This window comes from Physella acuta, unplaced genomic scaffold (assembly GCF_028476545.2).
Source record: "Physella acuta isolate Inbredline_101_S28 unplaced genomic scaffold, ASM2847654v3 ptg001839l, whole genome shotgun sequence".
NCBI classification, from domain to species: Eukaryota; Metazoa; Mollusca; class Gastropoda; family Physidae; genus Physella; species Physella acuta.
The window spans coordinates 45,541-65,951 of NW_026733348.1; the positions used below are offsets into that span (position 1 = coordinate 45,541).

General features: G+C 40.4%; 1 protein-coding gene across 1 annotated transcript in view; it reads left to right on the forward strand.

Annotated features, from left to right (window-relative positions):
* LOC131930762 (uncharacterized) overlaps nucleotides 1-20,411 on the forward strand; it is a 51,006-nt gene that overhangs the window by 30,345 nt on the left and 250 nt on the right. The window contains exons 4-12 of the mRNA XM_059287369.1: nucleotides 4,622-4,711; nucleotides 9,991-10,126; nucleotides 11,197-11,270; nucleotides 12,166-12,353; nucleotides 14,811-14,917; nucleotides 15,699-15,840; nucleotides 16,671-16,857; nucleotides 16,909-17,963; nucleotides 19,336-19,594. Of these exons, the coding sequence (XP_059143352.1) occupies nucleotides 4,622-4,711; nucleotides 9,991-10,126; nucleotides 11,197-11,270; nucleotides 12,166-12,353; nucleotides 14,811-14,917; nucleotides 15,699-15,840; nucleotides 16,671-16,857; nucleotides 16,909-17,963; nucleotides 19,336-19,594 (2,238 nt within the window). The remainder of the gene's footprint in view (nucleotides 1-4,621; nucleotides 4,712-9,990; nucleotides 10,127-11,196; nucleotides 11,271-12,165; nucleotides 12,354-14,810; nucleotides 14,918-15,698; nucleotides 15,841-16,670; nucleotides 16,858-16,908; nucleotides 17,964-19,335; nucleotides 19,595-20,411) is intronic.

Below are 20,411 nucleotides of genomic sequence, written 5' to 3' on the forward strand. Positions count from 1 at the left end.
CTACCATGTGGTAAATTTAATCTATGGGTGTCGTTGGTATTTTTTAACTTTTTTTTTCTATCAGACTAAGCTTGTGTCTGCATGATGTTTGCCTTCTGGCTTGTTGTCTGTATGATGTTTGCCCATGGGTCTCTTGTCTGGCTCTTGACGTCTTGTCTGTGTTATGTCTGCCCCTTAACGTCTTGTCTGTGTTATGTCTGCCTCTTGACGTCTTGTCTGTGTTATGTCTGCCCCTTGACCTCTTGTCTGTGTTATGTCTGCCTCTTGACGTCTTGTCTGTGTTATGTCTGCCTCTTGACGTCTTGTCTGTGTTATGTCTGACCCTTGACCTCTTGTCTGTGTTATGTCTGCCTCTTGACGTCTTGTCTGTGTTATGTCTGCCTCTTGACGTCTTGTCTGTGTTATGTCTGCCTCTTGACGTCTTGTCTGTGTTATGTCTGCCTCTTGACGTCTTGTCTGTGTTATGTCTGCCCCTTGACGTCTTGTCTGTGTTATGTCTGCCCCTTAACGTCTTGTCTGTGTTATGTCTGCCTCTTGAACTCTTGTCTGTGTTATGTCTGCCTCTTGACGTCTTGTCTGTGTTATGTCTGCCCCTTAACGTCTTGTCTGTGTTATGTCTGCCTCTTGAACTCTTGTCTGTGTTATGTCTGCCTCTTGACGTCTTGTCTGTGTTATGTCTGCCCCTTGACCTCTTGTCTGTGTTATGTCTGCCTCTTGACCTCTTGTCTGTGTTATGTCTGCCTCTTGACGTCTTGTCTGTGTTATGTCTGACCCTTGACCTCTTGTCTGTGTTATGTCTGCCTCTTGACGTCTTGTCTGTGTTATGTCTGCCTCTTGACGTCTTGTCTGTGTTATGTCTGACCCTTGACCTCTTGTCTGTGTTATGTCTTCCTCTTGACGTCTTGTCTGTGTGATGTCTGCCTCTTGACGTCTTGTCTGTGTTATGTCTGCCCCTTGACCTCTTGTCTGTGTTATGTCTGCCCCTTGACCTCTTGTCTGTGTTATGTCTGCCTCTTGACGTCTTGTCTGTGTTATGTCTTCCTCTTGACGTCTTGTCTGTGTTATGTCTGACCCTTGACCTCTTGTCTGTGTTATGTCTGCCTCTTGACGTCTTGTCTGTGTTATGTCTGCCTCTTGACGTCTTGTCTGTGTGATGTCTGCCTCTTGACTTCTTGTCTGTGTTATGTCTGCCTCTTGACGTCTTGTCTGTGTTATGTCTGCCCCTTGATCTCTTGTCTGTGTTATGTCTGCCTCTTGACGTCTTGTCTGTGGTATGTCTGCCCCTTGACCTCTTGTCTGTGTTATGTCTGCCCCTTGACCTCTTGTCTGTGTTATGTCTGCCTCTTGACGTCTTGTCTGTGTTATGTCTGACCCTTGACCTCTTGTCTGTGTTATGTCTGCCTCTTGACGTCTTGTCTGTGTTATGTCTGCCTCTTGACGTCTTGTCTGTGTTATGTCTGCCCCTTGACCTCTTGTCTGTGTTATGTCTGCCTCTTGACGTCTTGTCTGTGTTATGTCTGCCTCTTGACGTCTTGTCTGTGTTATGTCTACCTCTTGACGTCTTGTCTGTGTTATGTCTGCCCCTTGACGTCTTGTCTGTGTTATGTCTGCCCCTTGACGTCTTGTCTGTGTTATGTCTGCCCCTTAACGTCTTGTCTGTGTTATGTCTGCCTCTTGAACTCTTGTCTGTGTTATGTCTGCCTCTTGACGTCTTGTCTGTGTTATGTCTGCCCCTTAACGTCTTGTCTGTGTTATGTCTGCCTCTTGAACTCTTGTCTGTGTTATGTCTGCCTCTTGACGTCTTGTCTGTGTTATGTCTGCCCCTTGACCTCTTGTCTGTGTTATGTCTGCCTCTTGACCTCTTGTCTGTGTTATGTCTGCCTCTTGACGTCTTGTCTGTGTTATGTCTGACCCTTGACCTCTTGTCTGTGTTATGTCTGCCTCTTGACGTCTTGTCTGTGTTATGTCTGCCTCTTGACGTCTTGTCTGTGTTATGTCTGACCCTTGACCTCTTGTCTGTGTTATGTCTTCCTCTTGACGTCTTGTCTGTGTGATGTCTGCCTCTTGACGTCTTGTCTGTGTTATGTCTGCCCCTTGACCTCTTGTCTGTGTTATGTCTGCCCCTTGACCTCTTGTCTGTGTTATGTCTGCCTCTTGACGTCTTGTCTGTGTTATGTCTTCCTCTTGACGTCTTGTCTGTGTTATGTCTGACCCTTGACCTCTTGTCTGTGTTATGTCTGCCTCTTGACGTCTTGTCTGTGTTATGTCTGCCTCTTGACGTCTTGTCTGTGTGATGTCTGCCTCTTGACTTCTTGTCTGTGTTATGTCTGCCTCTTGACGTCTTGTCTGTGTTATGTCTGCCCCTTGATCTCTTGTCTGTGTTATGTCTGCCTCTTGACGTCTTGTCTGTGGTATGTCTGCCCCTTGACCTCTTGTCTGTGTTATGTCTGCCCCTTGACCTCTTGTCTGTGTTATGTCTGCCTCTTGACGTCTTGTCTGTGTTATGTCTGACCCTTGACCTCTTGTCTGTGTTATGTCTGCCTCTTGACGTCTTGTCTGTGTTATGTCTGCCTCTTGACGTCTTGTCTGTGTTATGTCTGCCCCTTGACCTCTTGTCTGTGTTATGTCTGCCTCTTGACGTCTTGTCTGTGTTATGTCTGCCTCTTGACGTCTTGTCTGTGTTATGTCTACCTCTTGACGTCTTGTCTGTGTTATGTCTGCCCCTTGACGTCTTGTCTGTGTTATGTCTGCCCCTTAACGTCTTGTCTGTGTTATGTCTGCCTCTTGAACTCTTGTCTGTGTTATGTCTGCCTCTTGACGTCTTGTCTGTGTTATGTCTGCCCCTTAACGTCTTGTCTGTGTTATGTCTGCCTCTTGAACTCTTGTCTGTGTTATGTCTGCCTCTTGACGTCTTGTCTTTGTTATGTCTGCCCCTTGACCTCTTGTCTGTGTTATGTCTGCCCCTTGACCTCTTGTCTGTGTTATGTCTGCCTCTTGACGTCTTGTCTGTGTTATGTCTGACCCTTGACCTCTTGTCTGTGTTATGTCTGCCTCTTGACGTCTTGTCTGTGTTATGTCTGCCTCTTGACGTCTTGTCTGTGTTATGTCTGCCCCTTGACCTCTTGTCTGTGTTATGTCTGCCTCTTGACGTCTTGTCTGTGTTATGTCTGCCCCTTGACGTCTTGTCTGTGTTATGTCTGACCCTTGACCTCTTGTCTGTGTTATGTCTTCCTCTTGACGTCTTGTCTGTGTGATGTCTGCCTCTTGACGTCTTGTCTGTGTTATGTCTGCCCCTTGACCTCTTGTCTGTGTTATGTCTGCCCCTTGACCTCTTGTCAGTGTTATGTCTGCCTCTTGACGTCTTGTCTGTGTTATGTCTGCCTCTTGACGTCTTGTCTGTGTTATGTCTGACCCTTGACCTCTTGTCTGTTTTATGTCTGCCTCTTGACGTCTTGTCTGTGTTATGTCTGCCTCTTGACGTCTTGTCTGTGTGATGTCTGCCTCTTGACGTCTTGTCTGTGTTATGTCTGCCTCTTGACGTCTTGTCTGTGTTATGTCTGCCCCTTGACCTCTTGTCTGTGTTATGTCTGCCCCTTAACGTCTTGTCTGTGTTATGTCTGCCTCTTGACGTCTTGTCTGTGTGATGTCTGCCTCTTGACGTCTTGTCTGTGTTATGTCTGCCTCTTGACGTCTTGTCTGTGTTATGTCTGACCCTTGACCTTTTTATCTGTGTTATGTCTGCCTCTTGACGTCTTGTCTGTGTTATGTCTGCCTCTTGACGTCTTTTCTGTGTGATGTCTGCCTCTTGACGTCTTGTCTGTGTTATGTCTGCCTCTTGACGTCTTGTCTGTGTTATGTCTGCCCCTTGACCTCTTGTCTGTGTTATGTCTGCCCCTTAACGTCTTGTCTGTGTTATGTCTGCCTCTTGACGTCTTGTCTGTGTGATGTCTGCCTCTTGGCATCTGTCATTGACTTATCTTAGCTGCCCTGTTCTCTGATGTTATCTCCATATATCACACTCAACGCTCTTCGCTTTTAAAATTCCGAAATTTTCGAGTGCCGAATAGGTTTTAGAAAGGTCCACTTCATCTTATTCTAAAAGCTCATTAGCACACATCTAGAACATGTCCAAATCTAATGGAATAGAGATGCGACCGGACTAGCACCACAGTCAGTCGGTATGTACATGCGGCGAGAAAGTCTCCCGGTCTTTGACCAGCACGGAAATCAGACGCGACGCTTCACACCGCAAGAACTCTCCAAGCCGGAGACCAAGATGGCGTCAAGCTGTGAACTACATGAGACCGTTGAGTGGTGAAGGGGAGATGGTGACAGGGGATTGGGGAATGGTGGACGGGGAATGGTGGCCAGGGAATGGACTTGATGGGGCGAATACTGCCGAATAGCTAAACAGAAAATAAAGTTATAATGATAGACTAGACAGGACACACTATTATAATGATTGGCTAGATAGAACAAACTGGTGTAATGATTGGCTAGAAAGACAAACTGTTGTAAATAATTGACTAAATAGAACAAATTGTTGTAACGATTGTTGAAACGAAACAATTTAGCAACAGATTAATTACATATATTTTTTCTCCCCCCACCCCACCCACAGGCATTGTATGGTTTCCTGTTTGTAGTCACGTGTGAAGGGGAGGTGTTTTTTGCTTCCAGAACAGTCGAGCAGTACCTAGGATTCCATCAGGTTGGTGATTTTCTCAACCTTTTTATCACATGGCTCTCGTATTGGATGTATGCATGCGACAGGAAAAAAAGTGTCAATCATTTTTTTTCAATAACATTTTAGTTTCAGATTTTAACAAACAACTAATTTATGAGTTGTTTTTTTTATACAATAGACACTTCTAAAGATAGGAGTGTTCTGATTTAGTTGTAAGGAATATTAGGTTGGGGTATTATGAAAAGGGTACGTTTCGGTCGATGTTTAATGATACAATTATTACTCCCACAGACATATATTCATGTGCACACCTCCACACTTAGACAATATATACATATATATATATATATATATATATATATATATATATACATATATATATATATATATATATATATATATATATATATATATATATATATATATATATATATATATATATATATATATATATATGGATGTCTCGCGTAGCCCGACTCGTGTATCACGCATGGTTGAACATGTGATTGATTGAAACCCCAAATCTGTCAGACCGCCGCCTCAGGTGCCGGTGCCATTCGCGAGCTGCTACCTGTGTCCCACGTGTTAACAGAGTTGTGTGTGGCACCGACCTAGTGGAGCCGTCAGCTGGTGGAGTCCTGGTCACGGGTCAGTGAGAAGCGGGTAACTACGGCGTGGCGACTAATGTTAGCACCCAGGGAGACAACTTGCCGATATATCGTCTTCACTATTTACACTTAGACACACTCACACATAGACACACACATTTAGACACACACACATATAGGCCAACAAACACACACACTTATATATATATATATATATATATATATATATATATATATATATATATATATATATATATATATATATATATGTATATATATATATATATATATATATATATATATATATATTCTTTTTATCCCGTTCGTGCCCAAGACACATGGGGCAGTCGAAGTAGAGAGCATCTGATTCATTGACCTCGGCATATGTAGGGATAGTGTAGTCAGCACTATGCCCAGCCGCTTTTGTTTCCCTAACTCAGAGACGTACCACTGATCTGAATCCGGATTTGAACTCTAGACTCTCTACCGTAAGACCACGCCCCCCATATATATATATATATATATATATATATATATATATATATATATATATATATATATATATATATATATATATATATATATTGCTGACATCTCTCTGTGTGGCTGTATATTTTTATATCTCTTTCATTTGGACACAAATGCAACCACTCTATCTCAGTATTCAACCATCAGAACATCCCCCCAACCATGACAACCAGTCACCAACCATCTAAACCAGTATCCACCCATTGACAACCAGCCCCCACCATCACACCTAACCCAAACCAGCCCGCAACCATCCCAACCGCCAATTGATCAGAATGCGTATCTTTCATACCCCCCCCCCCCACCCCACCCCGACACCACCACTTCTTTCCTCCAATTTTCCCTCCATCTTTCGGTGTTTGCATTGACCGAAAGTGTACGTAGTTACCGACAGTTGCACACGTGTGCTGGGGGCGATCGGGTTACACTTTGATGGTCTGATCTAATCTAATCGGCTCGGCTGATCTCCACGGCAAGCGGATATACCGGCCCACCCAACCACCCACTACGACAAAGATGACAAGCTGCTCCACTTTTTCGTTTACCCCTTTTTTTTTAGCTTGTTCGCTGTTTATTCTTGAAGTTTTTCGCGGTTGAAAGCAAGTCGTTGTCGAGTAATGAGCGAGGTGTGCGTCACAATGCAAACGTTATAGTGATATATTGTTTTGTCTGTATCTATTAGCTTTTCTATATACAGCACAGAAATAAATACATTTTTATCGTTTTGATTGCTTCTTTTATATACTATTTATTTTGTGTGCGGGTTTCGTTAAACATTACCTAGCTTCAGATGCATCACTATGATTGCCTGGTACAATCAATCAGTTAGCCCAATCAGTGATTGTATGCCACAATCAATCATTTAGCTCAATCCGTAATTATAGAGACGACTGGTTAGTCCAATCTGTGATTGCATGCTACATTTGACCAAGTAGAACAATCCATGATTGTATGCTACAGTCGATCTGTTAGCAAGGTAACCATATCAGTGATTGCATGAAGTAATCGATCATTTCCCAGAATTGTTATTTCATACAACCTATTTTCCCTTTCGGGTAATCAGCCATACATTATTTACTTTATAATATTTTATTGTAGCTGTTGGTAGAGTTGAACCTTGTCTTCTTCAGGTTGCTGCTGAACGCGCGTGTGTGCATGTGTGTATGGGTGTGTGTGTGTGTGTGTGTGTGTGTGTTAATGTATGTGTGTGTATGTATGTATGTGTATGCGTGAAGACGCTGACGAGGTGAACTTCCGATTTTGCACATTGAAAGCATTTCAATCTTCTCTCTCCGTTTTTTTTTGTGAGTATTTAATTACCGAAGCATTGAAGTCTATATAATGTATGAAACGGGTGGGAGTGGGGAGAGGCGCTAATCAGACCGCGGGGAACATACCTGTTATGAATTGTGGGTGGGACGTTCGTTGCGTCGTTAACCGGGACACAACAAAAAACGCTGTACGAGTTTGTGACGCTCAGAACACATCTACAAACTTTCCGCCACATAAATTTGGTCATCTAAAAAAAAAAAAACCCTTGTGTTCTCTCATATCAACCAGCAATCTTAATATTTTGACACGAGACCAAGGGGAATAACTCTAATCGCAGGAAGATAAAGCATAGAGAATAGCGTCAGATGTTTAATGGTTGTGATTTATGCTGAGGCAATCACTGGCAAGTCGGAGTTGACGCCCTTTAAAGGCAAGCAATTAATTGAACATAACTTGGTACGAGCGGTGTTCGGCGTTCGGCGCGGTAAATAAAATTTAAATAAAAGAAAAACAAAAGAGAGGACGATAGCTTTTGAGATGTGGTGGTTTATTTAGTCATGAACTACGTGAGAAATAAGAGGGCAGGGAGGTAACTGTAGTTTAAGTACAAGTAAGGTAACTTCCAAAGTAAACTGTCTGGCTTTATATTCGCAGATCAAACAAGGTAGAGTTCATGTGTTACTTTGATACTGTCATATGAAAGAATAATGTGGTCAGTGCTTTGAATAGCCGCGTTTACTTTCCCCAACTCGAGTTAGGTACCCATATAAGCTGAGTGAATCCGTTGGCGCTTCAGGAATTAAAAAATCAAAAACACAACTCTATCACTCAATGCAGCGAATATATAATCGATTTTTTAAATTATGACTAGTTAACGAATCCAGTTAATTGATTAAGTGAACTAACTATAAAATAAAGAACTAACTTTTAAAAATTTACAATGACGTCTTTTTTTATTATAACTAGTTAACTAATCCAGTTAATTTAACTATAAAATAAATACCTAACTTTTTAAAAACTACACTTTTATCAGTTACCCAAGACAAAATTATCACAAATAAAATAACTGAAAAAATATCCCTGGTTCAAGCAATACACGGCTAAAACCGTGGCCCCGAATAAAAGGGCACCCATCCGCCATCTTAGTTTACACCGAGCCATGAAACATAAGTTGGCAATTAACATGTAGCCTTAAAAAGACCTGCGTAAACGCGGCGGTGTATTCCTGGTGTTCGGAAATTCCCGCAATATAACGGCGCTGTTTATGGTGCGGTCGTTATTTCCTACAAGTCCACGGCGATTAGCTAATCTATTCAATCAGGGACTGGGATTTTGAAAAAAAAAAAAGAATTCTAAGACAGTATCTTTTGCAGTTGACATTAATTTGACCCAGGTGAATTGCCCGGCTGAAATAAAGGTTACAAAGCTGGTACAAATGTTACTAAAGCGACCAGCTTACTGCTATATGGACCAGCTGCAAAATGACATCCAACTTGTCATCTGCTGATGACATTAAGTTCAAGTGCGAAGAATGAAAATAATTTCCCACTTATCAATGATAATTAACTAACAATAAATAACAACGCATTTTTCGGCAGCAAATCGCTCAGTCCAAACTACAGAAATAAACATTTGTAAATGACATAATTGACCAACCATAAATGCCATTCAATCAACGATAGATACGCCTGTCATCATTTAGAAATGACACATACTTACCATCTGCAAATGACAAGTAGTTCAACAGTTTTAAATGACATAGTTTACCAACTAAGAATATCACCCAGTCAACGATTGTTACGCCTGATATCATTTAGAAATAACACATACTTAAAACCGGCTGCAAATGACACGTAGCTCACCAGTTCTAAATAACATAATGTATGTCTAAACATCTACAAACGAAACTATGTACAAATGACACATACTTAACCAGCTACAAATGACATATAATCAACCACCTCTTCTTGCCTTCCCCCACCCACACACACGCCTTTGTTCTGCCATATCCCTCACACAACTTCCCACACAACTCCGCCACACGATCCACCACATCAAATATTTTGTCATAACCTCCCTAATCCTGAAGGCACCCTTACGTATCCCATAATTCCTTAATCGGATCTTGCAAGACTACGTCCCAACTAAAACAGAAACGATTATTATAAAATATTCATAGCTCAATGTCCTTTTATTTTTATACTTTACACTCGTTATAAAACATGCAGGAACGGTAACTCTTTTGTCATCACACAAGGGAAGTAAAAAGGGAAGATTGACAAGTGCTATAACAAGATACGGTTAATGGCGTATTATCTTCTTACTAACACATTCCTGCGATGTATCAGAAGCTGAGGGATAACAGATTAACGATTATAGTAGATTATCATAGACGGGGTCGTTAATTTTTATAATAATCCGTGTTTGATTAGGGTTTATGGTGTTAGGGTTTGTTTGCTGGGAAGTGATATCGGTGTGAGACGAATAAGTCTTTTGTCTGTTGTTTTATTTAAAGGAGCATCAAAGTGGGATAACTCTTTTCGTGGTAATCGACCTTGATATCGTATTCTAGAAATTCTTTCAGTGCTGATTGTTAGAAGTGAGGGTGGGGAAGGAGGGACGGGGTGGGGGGTAATGTTGTAAAACAAGTTCTTTGTCGAAGCTGACGGTCCATCAGCAAGTGAAGTAGAGTTCACCTGTTTCTGAGACCTCGGCACATGAAGGGATAGTATAGTTAGCACTGTGCCAAGCCGCCTTTACTTTCCCTACTTTAAGTCAGCCCTATGTTTACCTGCCGACCTTCAGCCATACATCTGTTTACCTGCCGACCTTCAGTCATACATCTGTTTACCTGCCGACCTTCAGTCATACATCTGTTTACCTATCTACTTCCAGTCCGACATCATCCACCAGTCCGTGATGGAGCTCATCCACTCCGAGGACAGGGAGGAGTTCAAGAGACAGCTGACCTGGAACTCGATGCTGCCCTCAGACAAGTCTGGCATCTCCCTGCACGAGACTATGCTGCCTGGTGAGTGGGGGCTGGGCGGGGTTCTGTTCTACCTACCTCACTCTCTCAGACTACACGCACATAGACACACAGGAAGAGACACCTACACTTTAACAGATACTCACAAATAATTTCAGCACTTGACAACGTTGCCAAATGCGTTATCGACCCGGCACGTTTCTACCCATCTGACCTTACCTACCCCCACCCGCACAACTATCCTATCCCGCGCTTCTTCCCATTTACGCATGCGCACAATGCACACGGAAATAAGACACGATGTTATCATCCAGCGCAACATGAATCTGCCAGATCAATTTAGATAGCATTCACTACATCAACCTTTCTTTTTCAGTGAACAACCCACTTAACCCCCCCCCCCCCTCAATAACCTATTTACCTACCCCTTACTCCATTCACTATCATTACCTATACATTAAACCACGTGACATTATCACTCTCTTACATATGTATATTCAAAGTCATTTGTTACCTTTGTTTTTAAACCACTCAATCACACATCCCCCACCCCACTAACCTACTCACCATACGCAGGTACGCCACCCGTCCAATCCCACACATACTGAAACAAACTTTCAAATCGCTTTCAGCATCGGGCTATATTTCTCCTTGACCTTTAGCCCATGCATGACCCACAGCTAGACATCTTGGACCACAACAACTTTACCATCGACCACACGACCAACTTCACCTCAACATCACCAACAAATGTATTATCACTTGTCGTTTTGAAGCTAAACTAAAACCCTCCCCGCCGCTACAAAAGTGCAATACAAGTTAACAAATATAGAATTACTTTAATGCGCGCGCATTGAGTTCCGTCTTACTCTCGACGCCAAAATGGATGAGACACAAGCACGCGAGCCATTAGGGCGCTACCATCGAACAGAGGAAACAGTATCGATTCCAACAAGCCCGGCCGATACACAAAATCTCATTACCCCCGGTAGTTCGAGTTGCCTCGAGATTTATCTTTCTATTAAAAGTTTCCTTTCTTGTTTTGGTCGAACAAGTGGCCAGAGAAAAATGTGGTAAATATATTCAATTTGGGTTTTTTTTTCTTCCAACAGAAAACATGAACTGTTTACATCGGTCATTCACTGTTCGCTTCAGGTGTCTACTAGACAACACTTCCGGTTTCATTGTAAGTATTTACTATTGGTTTTTATTTTTCTCACTATTAATGAATATACTTCATCAACCGGCTGACTTTTGTCTTTGATTTAATAGTTTGGGACATGCCCCCTTTTTTTTTTTTTTTTTTTTTTTTTTTTTTTTTTTTTTTTAAGATTAAAATTTGTGTGCATGAAATTGGGGTAAAACGCCATCTTACAACAGCAGATTTGTGTTTATATCATCCATAGAATTTCTGTACTGGCCCATGCATAATATCTTTTACTTGACACCATCATCAATAAAAATAGAAATTTACTTACTCAAGATTGCTGATGCATGATTGTTACGACATTAAAATATTTTCTGAAAGAATCTGTGGCGCATTCCATCTAGTTAAAACGTCGTTAAATATTATCAGTTAAGTTTTATTTAGCATTAACCGCACGTATTACTAACAGAAATGAATGTATAAACATGTTTTAAGCAAACAGACCATGTCAGAAAATATTCTCTGAACTGAAAATCTAAGGAGCAATCGTTTTATAACCTTCAACGTAATTTGGATCAGTCGATTAGTAATTAATATTACACCTAATTATAAAAGTAAATGAGTCGAGCATGCAATTTTTATTGTATTTTAAAAAAAAAACTATTTTTAGCATAATAAAAATAATAAATCACGCTTTAAATTTGAATATTTTATTTTTGTAAACCTTTAATCGAATTACTAGAATAGTTGAAGTAAGAAAAAGTGAATACCAATGTTGAATAGGCATAAAAAAATACTTCATCTGTTAATTGTTTTATAGTCTACACATACATCACTGCGGTACTGTTAAAGGATATTTTAGTCTCTCTATTTTAGAATTTCTCTTCATAATGTCTGTATTGACTTCCTCCTCCCTCCCTCCCCCCTCCCCCAGACCCTGGAGATCAACGGCTGGATCCGGGTACTGCACGGTCAGGGCCCCCGCGCCGATGAGCCACAGCTGGCCCTGTTTGCCACCTGCTCACCTTTTGGGCCGCTCAGCCTGTTTGACATTCCCTCACGTGAGATGACCTTCAAGACCAAACACAAGATGGACTACTCACCCGTTACCATGGACAACAGGTAATTCTTTTAGCTGATAATTGGCAAAGATGGACAACAGTTAAGTCTTTTAGTTGATACGAGCCGGCCCGCGGCATAACATACGCCGCTATTTAGTTGTTTCTAATTTTCAATAATTCATAATTTGTGAATTCGACAGTACCAACGCTGACACTGAAAATATTTCTTTAAAACACTATAAGTAGCTCGTTAAGGACCATAACCCCCCCCCCCCCTCCTTCCCTCCCCCCCTCCTCCTCCCCCCCCCCCCCCCTACGTTTAAAATCGTTGGCTCTGCTTGTAAACATTTAGAGTGAACACAGCTCACTAAAACCATGTAGGGGTGGAGAGGTAGGGAGAGCGTTTGCAGCTTGTTTTCTAACGGCTCGAAGAAGAGAATTATATATATAGATTTGACAGAAGATACACAACAGGTAAGTCAGTCAGCTGATAGTTAATCCATTACAAGACGTAATAAGGATTAGATGTTAATCAACCTAACTAATTTTCTGCAAATGAGAATAGTTTATTCCATCAATTAAAAATAATGTTATCTTTCTTTTAGAACATCAAATCTGCAATATTTTCTTTTTAAAAACGCATAAAAATTGTTAAGAGGATTTATTAATATAAACATGAGGAATAGATGAAGTGGTATTTTATATTACCATCAGGATTGGGATGTTTTTTTTTGTTTTTTTTTTTGTTGTTTAATTTTATTTATTTTAGGGGGGGGGGGGGGGGGGTCTGCTAATTAGAAAATTAACTTATTTTTTTTTTTATTCAATAAAAATTTTGGATTAAAAATTCAGCAGTGTATTCTACCTTTCTTTACTTTAGCAACTGCTCAGTTATTTCCCTTCCAACAAAAACTTACTCTACTATGAACCCCGCTAGGGGCAGGCAGCATAAAATATGAGACGACAGCACTAGCAAAGATATAAAAAAAAATCACAAGAAATAATTCATACCCATCCGGTCTTCCATAAATACATTATCCATGATTGCCTCCCATTACGATTCACCCCCTATTGTACTTTCCCCACCCGATTAAACCAAGTTTTTTCTGTCCCATTGTCTAGACGAGGAACAGGGGCGACCACCGCGTTTCTTGCCCACGTTAATTACCTTTATTGGGAAACCCTATTGCTTGATTAGCTAAATTAATTATGTCCCCCTGATCAGTCCGGGAGTGAGTTAAAAAAAATAACTTGAGCCATATGGCCTGAAGTGACGTCACGGGCGACCGGTAATCCAGAGGTGTCAATAATTCAGGTATCGCCGACTTACGCCTAGGACGGCTTCATTGATTTTGTTAGCACACATGCCAATATTTCTGGTCATCTTCTAACCTCAGTTCAATATGGTTCAAGTTGAAGTTATAAAGTTATAAATACCTGAATCACTTATGTGTGTGTATGTATGTATATATATGCGCGTATTTATATAATTTGTATATATATATATATATATATATAATTATATATATATATATATATATATATATATATATATATATATATATATATATATATATATATATATATATATATATATATATATATATATATATATATATATATATATATATATATATATATATATATATATATATATATATATGTATATATATAATCTATATATATATATATATATGTATATTATTTATATATTTATATATTTATATTTAACCTATATATTTTATGTATGTAAATAAAAAAGTACATATATATATATATATATACAATATATTTCCACTGATATTAAGGTTATACTATGATCGATATAGAGAGCTATAACAATAAAGATAAATCTATTTGAAATGTATGAATACAAATTTCATAAAAAGCCTCGCCATCCAGGACACCGACCTTATGGCGCCGCATATGCCAATGTGAAGGTGAATCCCTGATCTTTATAAAAAATGGACCATAATCTAATTAAAAATTGATCTATTCCTCCTGCGATAAAATTAGGCTGGCACGGTTTAAAATTGATACCTCTATCGTTGCTGTGTTGCTCTGTGTCATGGAGTGTTCCGACTGTGTAGAGCGACATTGCATTAACTTTATTAATAATACGTTTTCACATATGTGATGTGACTTGTATGTGACATATATGTGACATATATGTCATATATATGAGAACTAATTTTTTAAAATATTTTCGATCCACTATTGCAACACTCGCTATTATAAATAAATTTTGAATAAAAAATTAACAGAAAACAAAACCAGATGCACATGTTATTCGGCTTTAGATCTTATAATTTCATCTGCATTTGTACTTTTAGTAACTATTTTTTCAATTACATGAATGTAAACCGGTCAGTGTTCAAAGACTTAAATGGTTCCCGACATTGAAATCGCCACATCAAACACATTAAGACCTGCCAAATAACTCGAATAATCAAATCACGTCGATGAACTGTAGGGACTGAATCTTTCAAAAACTCACCTCTCGTGTTTTTGTTTACAGGGGCAAGTCTATGTTTGCCTACAGTGACCACGAACTGGCCAACAAGTCAGGGTATGACCTCATCCACCCAGACGACCTCAACTATTTCTCGTCTGCTCATCAAGAACGTGAGTACTGATACAAATAATTTCGTGTGTGTGTGAAGGTGTTCTGTCCATTGAGTGACACGAACATCTGTTTATGTTGAATAACTTGTGCACGAAGGGTACTTGAGGAGCGCTGAAAATAGTATATTGTTATCGGTGTCATTGGATATTATCGGCTCCGATTGGTTCCTATCTGCTTCTATTGGCTACCATTGGCTACCATTGGCTACCATTGGATACTAGCGTCTACAATTATCTACTAGTGGCTACCATTGGCTATTTGCGTCTACAATTGGCTACCATTGTCTACTAGGCGCTACTAGAGTCTACCATTGGCTACCACTGGCTACTAGTGGTTACTAGTGGCTACCATTGGCTACTAGTGGCTACCATTGGCTAATAGCGTCTACCGTTGGCTACCATTGGCTAGCAGCGTCTACCATTTTCCACCATTGGCTACTAGCGGCTACCATGAGCTACTATGGCCAACATCAGCGTCTACCATCGACACCAATCGCTATCACCTGCTACCTGATTCTGTTGTTTCCCTGTATGTTTCCTAATCGCCTGGCGCTGATTTCTCCCAGACCTAATTACGGAATTGAAACTCAACTGGGCCACGCTGTAATTCAAGTCATTCACCCTAAAACAAATGGTGCGTGGTGTCTCCGTGACTACCCACTGGACCGTAACATGTTCACTCAACCATAAAACAAAAATAAAAATATCAATAGCTTACACATTTATCTAGCCCACACGATTCAAAACGTTAATTAATTACGTTTTAATGAATGTTTTGCAGTTATCAAAACCGGAAGTTCCGGTCTAATTTCCTACCGCTGGCAGACGAAACACCAACAATGGCTGTGGCTGCAGTCTAGCTGTAAAGTCATCTACAAGAACAGCAAACCTGACTTCATCATTTGTACACACAGACAGCTGACGTGAGTACTTGAGGAATGCTGTAGCTCTAGTAGTAAAATATAGAAGCGATGTAGTAGTCTAGATGCGATGTGTCTGTGTAGTCTAGAAGAAATATAGTATTGTAATCTAGAAGCGATGTTGTATTGTAGTCTAGAAGAGTATTGTAGTCTAGAAAAACGATGTAGTAGTGTAATCTAGAAGCGATGTAGTATTGTAGTCTAAAAGAGATGTAGTAGAGTAATCTAGAAGCGATGTAGTATTGTAGTCTAGAAGAGATGTAGTAGTGTAATCTAGAAGCGATGTAGTATTGTAGTCTAGAAGAGATGTAGTAGTGTAATCTAGAAGCGATGTAGTATTGTATTCCAGAGGAGATGTAGTAGTGTAATCTAGAAGCGATGTAGTATTGTATTCCAGAGGAGATGTAGTAGTGTAATCTAGAAGCGATGTAGTATTGTATTCCAGAGGAGATGTAGTAGTGTAATCTAGGTACTGTGTTTGATATACCATCGAGAAACGTATCCAAATATTTTAGAAAGAGACCTAACGTTATTCGATTTTTAAACCGTGTTTAGTGAAATGCTAACATTATTGACAAATTGTTTACCATAGGCACAATATCATTCCATTTTCATATACCTAACCGTCCAGTAATCTAGTTGCTTATTGGAGATTTACAAAAACGAACTTAACCAGTTGCCTTTCTCTCTCGCTCTCTCTCTCTCTCTCTATCTCTGATTGAGAAGATAGAGGAATTGAGTTAACTGGTCAATACTACTCTATACTTACCCCCTCAGTTCTATTGACAATTTTCAACGCTTTTAATGTTGACTTTTGTTTCCGTGTGTTTCAGTGAAGACGAAGGCCATGACCTATTCGGCAAACGCGGCAACGAGTTCAAGCTGCCGTACCCGCTGCTGGACATCGACATGTGCACGGGGTTCGGGTTCGGCGAGGACGAGCTGACCACCAAATCCAAGTCGAGCAAAAACAAAAAGAAAACCTCCGCCGCCGCCGCATCTGGCAACAACAGCAACTCCGCCACGCCCACAAACTTCACCGGCGTCGGCCTGCCCGGTAAAGACTGCCAGAACGGGAAGAAAAGAAAAGCAGCTTGTATCATCGGAGGCATCCCGTCGTACTGCTCCTACCCGACGGGTTTCACGGCGTACGACGGCGGCGGCGGAGAATTGAAACCGCCGGAGTCGGTGTACTACGGCACAAACAATTTCGGATTTGAACCGGACATGTACCGAGCACAGGGCTACTGTGCTTTAACCCCGACCGTGTATCCACCAACGGATCCGTACCGGCTGGATGTGGATAAGCACGGGTATTTCCTCGACCACAGGCAGTACCAGCACTCGAGTTTCACGTACCCGAACAACGGATACACGGATTTCGTCCAGCCGGCAAAGTACGGCTACGACGTCCCGAAGTACGGCATCGATTCCTACAGTTTGGACTTAAGCAAGCGTGTAGACGGTGGGGATATTACCCAGTTCCACCCGGACGTCCGCCGATACGCCTTCGACTACCACCACCCACCCTACTCGCACATAGACCACTCCCTACATTCCACCGACCGCTTCAGCACCGGACGACTCTCCACCATCGACGCCGTAGATCTCCGAAACCCGGCCGCGATCTTCGGCTCCAACTCGTTCATGAACACCGTAGAGGCGCCCTGCTCCTCCACCTCCCCTTGCTCAGCGTCCTCCGTGTTCAAGAACGTTCAAACTCCCAACAACAAAGAACAATCGTCAAAACTCAAACTCGGAAACATGGACTCCCCTTCTATGTCTTTGCCTTTCGAGGTTTCGAACCCGCTCCCTCATAACACAGTCATTAAATGTACACGCCAGCCCGATTCCTCTCTAATTCCAACGTCCCAGAACTTAAATCACTCCCTACCCCACGGGAATTCTGACAATGGTATGGGGCTTCAGACGGACAACAGGATTCCGTGGAATTCTTGCAGCAAGTCTGGTGGTGACAGGTTGAGTATGTCGACGGTCGAGACGAGTCAGCAGGGTTCGGATCTCAATGGCACCAAGTGTAGGAACAGTCTGGAGCAGCGCTCAGACAACTCAGTCGGCGGGGACTGCACTGACGACATGCTCAAAGCTCACGAAAACTCTATGAGGTCAGTTCGCATTTTTACATTTTCCAAAAATTGAATAATTTTCATTTGAATTATTCTATTCATGGCGTTTTTAAACAATCTTCGTTAGCAATTAATTTATGCTACTCTAAATTATTATTTATTTATTAAAACTGCTATGAATGTTATTTTTCTTTTGCCTTATTGCCTATTTAATTCAGTTTTCTTGCGATGTTTAAACTTAGAATGATACAATTGTTTTCTCTGTTGCACAACATAAATTAAGTAGCTGAAGCTATTATGGCTGAATGACTATCTTTTTCGTCTTCATCGTGCCTAAGGTTTATTGCACTGATGAATTTCGGATGGGCATACTGGGTGATAGTGTGATCGGCACTATGCCCAGCCCCCTTTGTTTCCCAAGCACGAGTCGGGTACCCATACGGCTGTCCACTCGGGGACGTCCTACAGACTCGGGCCCGAAAGCCGAACTCGAAACTTTCATGTTAACAGTCTAGCGCTCTACCTCGCATCCACGCCACTCCCCCCCCCCCCCCCAACCTTTTCTTATTGCTACCAAATTATTACACACAAGCTATTTATTTTACACTTATATCATATATATATATATATATTCTTTGATCACCATCGTTGATGACAACATGTTAACGAGTGAATATATTTAATTAGTTAATTAGACTAATTAATTACCCGTCGGCTGACCTCGCCATTGTTTTCACGATAATTAAAGTAACTTTTTGGTAATCAAATCAGCTTTTGGTTATCTATTTTGCAATCAAAGCAATTGGTAATCAGAGCAGCTTTTTGGTAATCTATATGGCAATCAAAGTCATTGGTAATTAAGGCAGCTTTTTGATAATCCGTATGGCAATCAAAGTCATTGGTAATTAAGGCAGCTTTTTGATAATCCGTATGGCAATCAGTCACTGTTTGGTAATTAAGGCATCTTTTTTGTAATGTATTTGGTGATCAATTTAAATGTGTATCTATTAGAGTATATATTTGATATCAAAGTAGATTTTTGCTAACCAAAGTAGATGTTTGAACTTGGATACTCAGATCGGCCCGAATTATCAACAAACAGCCGAAATAAAATAAAATTTCTCGACAGTTTTTGGTCAAAATTGTCAGTTTAAAAAAAAATATTAAGAATTGGTATCAAAAATGTGTTTACAAAACCAATGAATTAGAATTATCTCGAAATCTTTGATAAAAGACAAAACAAAGCAATGTTTTAAAATTATTTTATTTTATTTGTCTTAAAGTTAAATGATCTATGTTTAAAACTACACTATTAGATATAGTAAACGAAACAGAAAACAACGTATAGCACTATAGGAAGAGCTACCAAAAGAAATGATTTACCAACCCGTAATGTTCTTGGTTTCTATAGGCTACACGACAAGGACTCAACTGTCACGGGCATTCCGGTATCCGTTGTCAAACAGTCGCCCTGGCTTCAAGCATCGAACAACAACAACACCAACATCAACAACAACATCAACAACAACAACGGCAGCCAGAACCACATCAACACCATCGGCAGCACCAACAACAACCTCCTAATGGGGGAGAGGGACTGGGTGAGTCCCTCGGATTATTACAACAAGACGGCTAGAGTTCTCTTCCCTGATCCTTGTCATTCAGTCAAAGTGAGTGGCCAAATGTAGCTTTGTTTTCTCTGTGATTCGATATGTCGCTTTGTTTGGCATTAAGTTGTTGCTTTGTTTGTGTAGAAATGTTTCTAATTTTATGTCGAAATGTCGCTTTGTTTTCTCTTTGTTTCGATAAGTCGTTTTTTGGTAGAAATGTTTCTAGTTTTGTGTTAAAATGTCGCTTTGTTTTCTGTTTCGACATGTCCTGTTGTTGCTTTGTTCATGTGCAATGTTTCTAGTTTTGTGTTGAAATGTCGCTTTGTTTATTACTTGTTTCGACATATCATTTTGTTCTGTTTTGCTTCGTTGCTTTGTGTTTGTATTTGAAAAAAAAAAACTGCTAATTTTGTGTTGAAATTCAACTTGTTCGTTATTGTTGTTTTTTTTTAAATGCTGTGTTTTATGCTCGATTGTTGAATTGTTTTAAAATGCTGTTGTGTTATTTCTTACACATTTTAATTGCTTTTATTCAAATATTGCTTTGTTCTGTTAAACCGTTGTCTTCTCATGCACGGAAACGTTGCAATGATTAGAGTTTGTTTCTGTTGGTGTCTGATTCTAATCGGCTAGACTAAACTCCAGGGTACCGGTACATGTAGCATTGTAAACACATTGTTGTAGTGACGTGTGGTGAGATTTGCCACTGAGGACAAGCTGGAAGAAAGGGGGGTGGGGCGAGAAAAAAATGTAAAATAAAATAAATTGAAATTGACGATATGGGTTCCATCCCGTAGTTGGCTAGTTAGATATCATATAATATATGTCATACTCTCCGTTGATCAAGACCTCACATATCAATTTGACCAAAACAAAA